At 45.8% G+C, this 13,091-nt stretch overlaps 1 protein-coding gene across 1 annotated transcript in view; it reads left to right on the plus strand.

Annotated features, from left to right (window-relative positions):
- The first annotated feature begins 10,979 nt into the window (after positions 1–10,979).
- The window catches only part of BMF (Bcl2 modifying factor), a 176,719-nt gene continuing 174,607 nt past the window's right edge, over positions 10,980–13,091 (plus strand). The window contains exon 1 of the mRNA XM_085626912.1: positions 10,980–11,283. Within this exon, the coding sequence (XP_085483038.1) occupies positions 11,246–11,283 (38 nt within the window). The 5' untranslated portion in view covers positions 10,980–11,245. The remainder of the gene's footprint in view (positions 11,284–13,091) is intronic.

Genomic DNA, 13,091 nt, shown 5'->3' on the forward strand with positions numbered 1-13,091 from the left:
AGCAGTGACTAATAGGTGGGGGTTAACAGGGAATGGTAGTGTCCCATCGGGGACTCTGGAGTGCTGGTTGGATTGTTACTGTAGTTTAGAACTTAATTAATCCATCTATCATGGTAAAATGGAAGCCAGCTGATGACGCTCAAATACTTAATAAACCGAATAAATGCGCCAGAAAAACAAGGCATGCCTGCATCCTAAGCCAAATAGATGATCTGATAGTGGAGGTTGAGATTATATTAAACCCCCCTGCATCTACTTTAACTTGGGACCCGAGAACAGAAGAAACAAGCATTTGCAACGCAGTAGGTCTCGCATTTGCGAGAGTTTAAGCTATTGGCATTGTAAATGACAATGCCTTTTATTTATGGTTTGAAAACCAACACGTAAATAAAAGGCATTGCCATTTACAATGCCAATTGTTCAGACTCACAACTGCGAGACCTATTGCATTGCAAATGCTTGTCTAATAATGCTATGCATTCTGAGACTTTTGAATGTGATGTTAAAAGTAAAACTACAAATCCCAGAATGTGACATGCTGTGGCCTAAAATGTCAGGCCCGGCTTAAAATGTCACATTTGACACACCATTTGGAAGCAACATGTATGATGTTTCATTTAGGGAGACCACCTGTCCTTTATTTACACGGCTTGTCTGTGATTTTTATACGAGTGTCTGTTTTGCGTAAAAAGTCTCATTACGGACAGTGTTTTTGTACAATTTCAAAGCTGCTGAACTGAACTAAGATGAGCTGCTGACAGCCAATCAGTTCAGGAAATGGGAAGGATCCACCAACCCCAGTGAAATATGCTCAATACATTCAGCAGTGCCTGTAAGTTGTTTACTCTCTGTTTGGAGCAGCAACCAATAGGTGCTGATGAATGTGATGGGAGAGTGAGGAGGTCTTATTTTAATTTCTGCTCAGGGTCTCACATAAAGGCCTCACTTAAAGGGCAATAAGCCCTTCTTTTCTTGGAGTCTGGTCCTACCTGGGAGCTATCTGAAGCCTAACACCTAGATGCCAATGGAGGGAAACAAAAGCACTCAGCTTTTTGTCAACTTCACGAGTGCTTAAGAGGGACGATGCTTTGGAGACAAGTTTTTGACTTTGTTCGACCCCTGTATGTAAGAGCTATGCATGTACTTGAAGAATATCAGATGCTGATGTTGGACAAAAGATGTTGACAGCAGAAGAGATACGTCTTCGTTAGTGTATGGCGGATGGCAAGGCGGCAGATGATTTACAAACTTTGGGCCTGCTCCTTGCCGGGTTTGAAGAGGCAGGGGAGGGACGCGAGGATCACTCACTGGACTCTGACGCTTGACGACATACATTTCCCCCCCTTTTTTCCCCAGGGAGGTGGGAAGTGTATTCAAAGAGAAGAGGCTTGGACGGTGCTCACTTTAGTGATGTTTTTGTCCTTATTAAATACTTGTACGAAATTCCTACTGTTATATAACATCTGTGGAGGGATGGCGATGTTCTTGCAAAAAGTTGATGGTACAGAAGTTGCTATGCACTGTCTGTTAAGATGCATTAAAATAAAATCTTATTAAAAAAACAATATCGGATGCATCTGACTGTATGGGTAATTATACTAATACTGATTTAGATAACACTTTTTTATTTTTTCATTTAACTTCTTTCATAATACATGGGAACCTGCAATCCCTGTATAAAAGCTCAACTAGCATTTTCTTTTTACAGATGATTTCTGACCTTCCTAGTTGCCTGTAATTAAAAAAATTAAGTAGGCACTCTACTGTAATAAATGATTACAGTTGACTTCCAACATCACAATGCCAGCTAACAGAGGCGGCAGATGAGAGGAGAGGTAGGACATAGTGCATAATTCAAAATGTGCTATAAAAAACGAAAATGGAAAGATTTTCTTTTTCTAATGTCTTTTTCTAGATGACAAGGAAAAATGTATGGCAACATGTTTATTTCTTCCACACTTAAGGTAATTATAGGAAAGATAGAATATCACGGTATATTTCTGCATATTTTAAGCTTCCACATTTATTCTGTTAAGTCTGTTTTGAGTAAAACTGCTTCTAATGTCTATTTTCAACAAATACCTGTTTTATAATGTGTTTAGTTTTGCACCAGAGATAAAAAATGTATTCTTCATGTTTACAAACATCATATTTCTTTCATTAGAAAGAGAACCACACCAAAGATTCAAGTGGTTCGTGGGAAAGATGATTGTGTGAGCATGCATTATAAGGAATAAAGTACCCCCTCTCATATATATATATATGCTATTGCAAGACACCCCTGTTAAGTGAACTTTTAAAAGTTATATGGTCACAGAATTTCTCAGTTCCTTGGAATATCCTTATATGGCGCTACTCATCCCATTGTATAGTATCAAAGTCCTTTACAGCATTAAGCCCTAACATATAGGATCCTGGAATAAATGTTTTCCATTTCCAGCACTGTAGCCAATCATGTTACTTTTTAAACCATCCAAATGCCTCCCTTGAATTGGATCGCACTTTGTCTGCCAACCAATGATTGGCTGATAAGTTGCCCAGCCAATCCTTTGGATCTCCACACAGCTTTTCCTGTGCTCATTTGATGGCATGCTTAGGCTTGGGGTTACTTTGAGATTTCTGAGCCCTCTTTTTTTTCGGCCAGTGGACTTATGAACACTGGACCTAGTCCTGAGCGTGACCAGGCAAGTGAAATTGTGATGTGGCTTGCCCCAGCCCACTCTCCGGTGTCCCGCAATTTCACGTGAAGCACAACCAGTGGTGCCCCACTGTTTGAGGGGAAACCTTAGCATGCATTGCAAGCAGTGGACTTTTACCCTGCAGTGCCAGCTCTAGGCCATCATCAGTGCCCATGGCATGCAGAGCCAGCCCATGGTCCTCAGCATGCAGTGCCTGCACAACAGCTTCATTGTCGGGTACCAGCTGTGGCCCTTACATTGCACTGATTCAGCTCTCTCAATACCGTACTAGGCCCAAAGGATCTACATTGTGTGTAGCCCAGGGGTCCCTCAACTCATAATGCCTTTACCCTGCAATGGCACCCCAGTGCCTTTAACATGCGTTTGTTCATTTCTACATCAGGCCACTAGGAGCCTACATTCAATTTAGGCCATGAGTCACAGATATTTCAGGCCCCCTTATGGTTGTGACTCCACCCTTATTGCCCTGATGCCTCTTGATGCCGTCAGTGTCGGTTTCACTGCATCATGCCACTTGCAGATTGTATTGTGAAATATATTAATAAAGAATCCATCTGACCTGACTTCATGAGGCCTCCAAGTTCCTTGTTTAATATTAACTTACACCTATCAACCTTTTCTTTTAGCCTAGCATTTTGAAATTCCACTTTTTTCCTGCAATTTTCGTTCTCTTGCATTTCTCTCACTGCAGCGTCAGTGATGACTGATAGCTGGAAACATGAGGGAAAGAGCTGTTGTTCAGAGGAAAGCACCTAGAGGATGAATAGGCATTAGCTGAATAAATGAAAATACTGGTATAGCATGGCAGTGTGACCTGTACCACCTCACTGTGTTCATGGGGCTGAAATCCGAAAATTTGGGTTAGAAAAAAGGTTTTGAGCTTTTGTCTGGGGAGAAGGAGCTTGACGTTGGTGGGAAGTTGAGAACATTGGTGGTTATCTTTGCTGCATGGTGAGTAGGTTTGCTGTGAGGTTCCTATCATTGTTGCAAGACGGCTGGTCTTTCTGCAAGGTCATTGAACTTGTTGCAAGTAGTCGGCTTCATTATGGTGTTGTCAGCCTTGCAGTCACGGTGTGGAATTGCTTGACTACAAGGTGGTTGGTGTGATTTTGTAGAGGTCAACTTTTCTGCAAGATGAATAGCTTTGTTTTGGGATGGGCAACTTTGTAGTGAGGTTGTTGAATATGTATATGTATTTGTGGCACTGCAATTTGTTATTTGGTGATATTTGAAGTGGTTGAGGAGTTAATGGGGAGCTAGTGCAAAGATTTCAGTGTTGGTGAGATGATGTTCTATGCTGCTGTCCCACTACCAGTCCTGTAGGAGTGCTCTGCATCACTTAGAGGTTGTCTGTCTGAACAGGCCTGGGTTGAGTGAGTTAACTTAGCCAGAGGTTGAAGGAGGACCACTTCTCCGAGCAGAGGTTACTGAGAAGGCAGAAGTATTGGTGGACCACTGAGGACATCTGGGTGTCAAGAGTGATTCTGGAGTCAGGAATTACTTATAAAGTTTCACCTTGGTGCAGGGGTGAGGGAATGATTGACTGACAAAGGCTGCGTGTAGGGGCTTGAGTTAGTTGGAGGGTGGTGGTGTGCTTGGTATCAAGCAGGTGAAGCTCTACTTTGCTTCCAATGACTTTCTAGAAACTCCTTGAAAAGCAGGGGCCAGGAGGCAGGATTTTGGGGCATGTACTTGGTTTTGCTTGCTGCGTATCCACGGAATTAGACTTCACCTGCACCAGAGTGGGAGAGTAAACCAGCTGGTTCATTGGAGGGGCCCATTCTAGTGAGCTCCACTGCAAGAGTTATTTCTAGAGACAGCAATGGCAACAAGGATGTGGGAGCAGGGAATTGGATGGAACCATTAGTTAAATGAGAGTAACAGCCAGTGTTTAGTTTGAGCTGGTTTTCGCCAATGGGGACCACCAGCACTCATTTTGGGGACCCACGCTTATTTTTCCTCTTCAGGCATTTCTGAGACCAAGAGAGGAGCAAACACACAAAAGGTAAAGGAGGAGGAAGAGAAAGATAGAAACAACATCAACAAAGTGAAAATGCAGGAACCCATAAGAGTGAGATAAAGGGGTATGACGTGTCTGGAAGTGGATTAAAGAAGACTGGGGTGAATTCAAGACTATAGAGCCTTGGTATTTGGCACACTGACATTTCATAGCACCGGTTGCAGGCTTCTGAGCAGAGGTTTGGGCACTGGCACTCATTCTTTTACAAATTGGGTACAGGGAACAGCCAATCAAATTAGACTTCCCCAGATATCTGTCCTGCACCTCCCTCCCCTCAGGAAATGAGTCAATTCTCTCTGATGCTGGTTAGCGCAATGTTGAATTACATTTCAATTTGTGTGTGATTCTGACTCAATGCGCATGGAGCGCGTTCCCAGCCTGATATAAGCACCAAAAAAGCGGAAACAGTGCAGGGATGCATGCCTTTTGTAGATAGTATCCGAGCTTGTTATAAAGCACTCGGCGCGCTATTCTGTATGACTACTACAATTCACAGCGCTTAGGAACACGTTATAATTTTGAGTAACAAAATGCTCAAGAAATGAGTGTCATTTAGGAGGACTGCATTAAGTGAAACCTAAACTGAGTCATGCCTTTGAGTTCCTGAACTATGAGGAAACATAACGTACCAAGGTTAATATTCTTGTGTTTCTCTCGGACTGCTTGAAGGTTTCTGTGTGTATGGGTTCAGTGTATTACGTTATTATCACGTGTTGTTTAGAAATCCTTCATCCTGGGTGGGTTCAAGACCTCACTGCCTTTGTACCTCAGCATGCACCCAACTCCCAACAGACGCTCATATGCTCGTCCCTCTTGCTTTACAGGTAGCCATTAGGGACTGGGGGCGGGTGGGATTACACAGGGTGATGATATATTTCCATGGTTACTGATCTAATTCTTGTATATTTAAGGTGCTGCCTTGTACACATAGCAGGAATACCAACTCTGCAAAATCCAGGACCTCCTCCCGCGTGCCCCAGCCTTCTTCCTTGTCCAGTTGACACACATACGCAAGCAAGAGTGAAGGGACAATGGAGTTGGTTCACATCGTCTCTGCAAGGCCATACCGTGGGCTCAAGGTAAGGTTTGCGGTAGTTTCACAGGAAGACATTGCCTCAGCACAGCTCGCCGCATCTCGCCACCACTCCACTTGCTGCATCTTGCTTCTAAACATCATGGTCAGCGATCCCAAAATCTTGGCCCGGATCTCTGTACTGGGGTGAAAGAATGACATTGTTCTGCATTCTGTCGATCAACTGTTGTTTTTGCATTTGTCACCCCGAGTGGTATGGGTATGCCCAGACGTGGGTCCTGTGCTCTCCATGCCACTGGAATCAAGCTATCCTGGCTGAAGAGGGGTGAAACCCTGAAACTGGTCCTAGGATGCTTGTTTCCGGTCCAGGGAGGACATGGCTTGGCAGTTCGGGCTGGACTGTTCCCATGAGGCACAGGGTCAAGACTGATTTGCATATGGCTGGGTTCAATCTGGAATGGCATGGTGAGCAAAAAAACGATGGATTTAGGCCCAGATCTCTGTACTGGGGTGAATGTATGACATTGTTCTGCATTCTGTTCATCAACTGTTGTTTTTGCATTCAACACAGGTATACACAGTCTTATGTATATCTGCTAAAGAAACTAACCTTTGCATGGAACTTAATCTGATTATTTAACAAAGAATTGTAATCTTAACTCGAACTTTTAACAAAGAACTGTTACCTTTTTCAAACTTGACATACTGGCATAAAAGAACTATAGAAAAAAAGGGTGTGAAGAAAACCCCATGTTTACAAATACTCGAGTGAGTAGGGAATCATTGCTATACGTGTTAGATGTTTATGTTGTGCATTGTGACAGCGCATCACTGCAGTATTGGATATTTACCGCGCACTGAAGCGCCTTGCTGCATTTAGCAATTACTACATGGCATAACTTTTACACCTCAGTAACCTTGAGTTAAAGCATGTGTATTTGGTTTTGTGTATGCTGACATTAATTAAGAAACTTCTAGTCTCAGATTGTATTTCTTTGTTTAGTAGTGGCCTGAATTGTTCCTTTCATGTTGGGCACTTCTGGATAAGAGTCGGAGCAGTCATCTGATTCCCTAAAGATACCACCACTCCTGTTGTCTCCCAGGTATGGATTGGATAATCTTTACACACAACAGAGCGAGGGGACTCTGAGGCAATTAAGACTTAAGGCTAGACCCATAGTACATGGATTTAATTTCCGGTCAGGATGCTTGAATACTGGTCGGTGGATTCACACAATTGTATTGTTGAAACTATACAAAAAACAATGACCTTATGTAATAATTTTTTGTATTGATAATGAAATCAAGGTCCTCAATAAAGTATGTTAAAAAAAAAAAAAGACTTTCGGCTAGACCCAAGAACTAGTTTTATCCCCCTGGTTCACATAAGGTTTGACAACAGCGTGACAGTAGATGGCTCCACAGCAACCAGACACACAGGCCCTCCCTGAGCTCGATCGCTTATCCTGTAGAATGCTTACTTCTAGTAGAGGAAATGTATGGCATAGTGGAGGTGGGCCCATATTGTCTCTGTGAAGCCAATTATGAAGCTACAAGGTAAAGCTCACATTTATTGTCTGACAGAACACTAACCAATTTTAACTTGTACCTATGCCAGCTGTCTATTACTTTTATTTCATAGCTAGAGCCACTGGAATTATGTGACAGGGTAGGTCGAAATTATACAGCAGTGTTGATTAAATTATGTGATAAGAAGTGGCAAATTAGGAGGAATATGTGTCACATTTTTTGACAGATTTACCTCATTGTATTGTCATTTTTAGGGTCGGGCCTGCGAGAGCACGCATGCATCTCGTTTGCTAGACACTGTTGTTAACAGAGAAGGGCTTGGAGCCTGCCGGTTGCTTACCATTAGTTGGCTTGCGTAGCACTCTTCTTTACAGCCTTGTAATTTGTCACTGCAGGCCTAGCATCATTTCTGTTCCTCTCTGTAGAGCAGGAACCAAGCACTGATTAATTCAATTTAATCAGTACCCGTCCGCTGCTCTTGATGTGACTCAGGTACTATTTTGTTCTTTTTACCTTCTAGTCCCCAAGAAACAGATGGCATGTGACTGGCAAAAATGTGACCAATCTGTCCCACTCTAATCTGCTCAAACCTAATCCAAAACAATGTGTCCACTAAAATCGGCCAAATCCTGTTTGCCTCACTCCAATCCAAAATAATCTGCCCACTCCAATCCGCCCGCCCTCCAATCAGCCCCACTCCAGTCCAAAACAATCTGCCATGTTCAAACTTGCCCTACTCCAACCCAAAACAATATTCCCACTTCAATCCGCCCCACTCCAATCCAAAACATTTGACCACACTCCAATCCATCCAACTCCAATCTTTCCCACTCCAATCCAAAACAATCTGCCCCACTCCAGTCCAAAACAATCTGCCCCACTCCAATCCAATCAACCTCACCCCAATCCACCTACTCCATCACAATCCCCCCACTCATATCCAATCCACCCCACACCAATCCAATCTGCACCAATCAAATCTACCCCAATCTAATCCACACCACTCCCTCTCCAATCCACCCCAATTCAATCCACCACAATCCACCCCACTCCAATCTGTCCCACTCCAATCTGCCCAACACCAATCTGCCCCACTCCAATCTACAACAATCTGCTCTACAACAATCCAAAGCAATCTGCCCCACTCCCAATTCCAAAACAATCTGCCTCAGTCTCATCTGCCCCACGTCAATCCAGAACAATCTGCCCCTCTCCAATCCAAAACAATATGCCCTACTCCAATCCAATCCATCTCACCCCAATCCACGCACTCCATTCCAATCCACCCCACTCCCCCACTCCAATCCACCCCACACAATCCAATCTACACCAATCCAATGCACCCCAATCGCTCCCCATTCCACCCTAGTCCAATCCAAAACAATCTACCCCACTCCAATCTGTCCCACTCCAATCTGCCCCAATCCAATCTGATCAACACCAGTCTGACCCACTCCAATCCAAAACAATCTGCCCTACTCTAATTCCAAAACAATATGCCCATTCCCATACAAAACTGTCTGCCCGACTCCAATACAAAACAATCTGCCCCACTCTAACCTGCCCCACTCCAATACATAACAATCTGCCTCACCCCAATCCAAAACAATCTGCCCCACTCCAATCCAAAACAATCTGCTCCACTCCAATCCGCCGACTCCAATCTACCCCACTCCAACCCAAGCCACCTCACAACTATCCAATCCACTCTCCAGCAATCAAATTCACCTCAATCCTGCCAAATCCAATCCACCCGCTCCATTCCATCCACCTCACCACCCAACCCAATGCAATCCACCCCACCCCATCCCAATCCACTCTACCCCACTCAATCCAATCCACCTCACTCCAATCCAGTCCAACCAACTGCAATCCAATCTACTCAACTCTAATCCAACCCACACCAGTCCAATCCATACCACACTCCAGTCCTCCCCACTCCATCCCATTCCAGTCCACCCCAACACACTCCTGTCCAATCTACCCCACTCAACCAATTTCACCCCACTCCAATCCACCCCACCTCAATGCAATCCGCCACACTCCAATCCACCCCAATCCAATCCACCCCATCCAATTTCAAACCTCAGAACTCAAATTTAATCCACCCCATCCAGTCCACCCCACTCTACCTAACCCACCCACCCCATCCACCCCACTCAATCCAATCCATCCACCCCACTCCAATCCACCCACACTCCTTTCCACTCCAATCCACCCCACTCCAAACCACCCCATGCAGTCTAATCCCCCAACTCCACTATAATCCACTCAACTTCTCTCTAACTCACCCCACTCCAAACCACCCTACTCTAATCCAATCCACTCCACCCTTCCCTATCACTCCAATCCACCCACACCAAACCAATCTAATCCACCCACACCAAACCAATCTAATCCACCCCACTCCAATCCAATCGCCTTCACCCCATTTCAATCCACCCCATCCCAGTCCACCCACTCAAATCCAGCCCACTCCACTCAATCCAACCCACTCTTCCTCATCCAATCCACCCCAATCTACTCCAATCCACCCCTCTACCTCAGTTCCCTCCAACCCACTCCACCCTATTCCACTCCACACTACGACATTGCACTGTACGATACTCTCTGCCACTGAACTCTACTCCCCTCTACTCAACTCTTCCACTCTATTCCCCCCTACTCCCCTCAACTCCAACATATCCAGTCTATGACACTCTACTCCCCCCGCTCCACTCTAGGACACTCCGCGCCACTAACTTTTATCCATGCTAAACAGCAGTCACACTGTTATACAACTTGGCAAAAGACCTATTGGCTTTGCCAATGCTTGTTACACTTGTTAGCCCTATCTGGACACAGGTTTCACCTAGTTAGAACCAGTTTGACACAAATACAGCAATAAGCACCAGAAAGGTGACCAGTTTTATCCTTAGCGAAAGGGCTTTCACACAGGCTTTCGCTGTGTGACAACACGTGTTGCGTTTTGTTCTGTTTGAACTAGAAAAAAATGTGTGGTTAAACTCTGCATAATAGCAGATAACGGATTAAGTAGCAAGTGCGACAAATCGATAAATGTGGGTAAAACACCGCTGCCGCACAATCGCATACTTCCTGTGGCCTTCCCGAATGGTTCTGTAAAATGTAGCTTTTTTCCTGAATTTTGAGCTTTGTCCTGAATTTTAAAAATGACTGCCCGAAATCTGCTTACATACTAAGGGGTCACCCATTGCTGTCCTTTTTTGTATGTTTTTCACGTTTTAGAAACGACATTTAAGGCAGATTTCTCCAATTCCAATAGTTGCAAAAAGGCATACGTTTATTCTTAAGCGGAAGCCTTTCGTATGGTATCGATCTGGCTCTCTGAATCTCGTAACTGTCCCATTAACGCCTTCGGGTGTTGATCCACGGCCCTCCTGTCTTCCAAAAGCGTGTCAGTCTGCTTTGAGATTTCTGGGGCTGGTCCAGTTGGAAGGCCGGTTTGTTTTGGTGGAAGCGTAGCTGTAACGCTTATAGAAACCGCAATGTAGTTATTTCCAGCCTTGAAACTCTGTTTACCCTCTCCCTGCGCTCTTTTGTACCATTCCAATTTGAGAACAGCGAACTGTGGGATCCTCTGCTTGTTAACGCAGTGCTTTGCTTCAGTGTTGTCTTTTACGCGCTGTACGTTTTCAGCGAAGATTGCTCTTCATCGTTTCTCCCTCGCGATGTAAACAGAACTGAACCCTGTTGCCTCCAATGCAGGCGGAGCAGCCCGGGCTGGAGTTCCCCTCCCGGAGTGATGTCACGCCCTGCCCTCCCCCCTGGATCTTCGCCAGCGCTACACAGTCCGCTGGAGTCCGTAGCGCTCACTTCTGACCCAGTACTTTACAAACAATGAAACTGTCCCGTCGCTGTTCTTCCTCCTGATAGCGGCACAAACTTCCTCAAGTGCTGGGCTTTCTTTACCTCCAGCCCACAACTGCGGGGGAGAGCGAGCCCATGGCTGCGAGGGATGGGGACACCGTCTTCTCCTTCGGGTGAGTGGAGCTTGGCTGCTCGCGGCTCCTGTTCTGCCAGAAGCAGGGATTCTCTTAGAGTTGACTTGAAGCGCTTTTGGTGTGACTGTGCGGCTGGGGCGCTACCGTTTATTGTAATGTCAAATGAGAGGCCGCTTGTGCCAGAGCACGGCTATGAACTTCAAGTTCACAAGCAAGACTGGCTGCTAAAAGCACAACCATAAATTACGGCGTAACACAAGAGTACAGTGCTGCATCATGTACATCTACATTGGGCTGCACGTCGGGAAACAAGATCACACGTTAGTACATAGTGTGTGAGCCGAGCACAGGGGTTAGTTGTCTTCTAGACATTTGACCCAGAGCGCATTGTGAAGGTTCAGTCCGTCGCTGCCTGGCAATTCCAGCCACTTCAAACCTCAGTCTCTTATTAGCGCAGGTACATCTCAAACCGTGGTACACGCTTCCTCACTAACGAGATAGACAGTTACACAAGACACGCCTTACACGTCACGCAGGTGATCTACGCAAGAGCAGCTAGGAGCCAGCGTCAGGCAGTGACGCAAGAACGCGCTTTAGCGGCGAAGCAGCAGTCCTGCCACCCCGGGTCTGGCCATGGGGCTTCGAGCGTTAGGATGCTTTTCCTACATAGATAGATGAGCATATTAATTCGGCAAGAAGGACAGCTTTACACTCCCGATAATACTAATGTACATTCCAGCGTGTACACCAAGCACCCCTTTCCCGCGCTCTCTGGCTGTATAACTTTGCAAGGACAACCCAATGGAAGCAGAAGCGTTTTTTCTTATTAAAGGCTGCATCCTGCATTGCTTTGGCTGGTGTGGCGCGTGCTGTCGCCTCGCTGGGGGTGTGAAGAGCGCAGGGTTTATAGTTTATACGCGTTCGTCCCCCTGAGTTTACACGAGTTTCGTGAGAGAGGTAGGGAAAAGCGGAAATATTTCACTATGTAATGATGTGGGTATGTTGCGGTTCGCGAGGTAACACGTGGATGTGTTAGCGAGATGCGCAGGGAAGGATGGTAAGAGCTAGTGTCAGATAAGGCAGCATTGCGCGCGAGCGGCTTCCGCTGTCAGGCAGAGGCACATAGAGGGAGCGGGCGCATTTCATTTGCTGGCAGCGCCCAAAGGGGTTCCTGGGCTTACAGATTTATTGTTTGTTAAGGGTACTGCAGACGGAGTTTCCACAAAGTTACAAATGAGTTATAAGTAGTAGCTCGGGTTTCCAGAGGTTTGAGCTGTGAATGTATCCCTGGTGGCAGCAGCCTCGACTGTATCACACAGTGGGGTATACCGATTACCAGGTGGCTGCGGTGTTAGCTGTATTACAGTGGGGTATCCCAGGTGGCTGCGGTGTTAGCTGCATTACACAGTGGGGTATCCCGGGTGGCAGCGGTGTTAGATGTATTACACAGTGGGGTATCCCAGGTGACAATAGTGTTAGCTGTATTACACAGTGGGGTATCCCAGGTGGCAGCGGTGTTTGCTGCATTACACAGTGCGGTATCCCAGGTGGCAGAGGTGTTTGCTGCATTACACAGTGGGGTATCCCAGGTGGCAGCGGTGTTAGCTGTATTACACAGTGGGGTATCCCAGGTGGCAGCGGTGTTAGCTGTATTACAGTGGGGTATCCCAGGTGGCTGCGGTGTTAGCTGCATTACACAGTGCGGTATCCCGGGTGGCAGCGGTGTTAGCTGTATTACACAGTGGGGTATCCCAGGTGACAATAGTGTTAGCTGTATTACACAGTGGTGTATCCCAGGTGGCAGCGGTGTTTGCTGCATTACACAGTGCGGTATCACAGGTGGCAGA

The sequence above is a fragment of the Triturus cristatus genome, chromosome 9 (assembly GCF_964204655.1).
Source record: "Triturus cristatus chromosome 9, aTriCri1.1, whole genome shotgun sequence".
Lineage (NCBI taxonomy): Eukaryota > Metazoa > Chordata > Amphibia > Caudata > Salamandridae > Triturus > Triturus cristatus.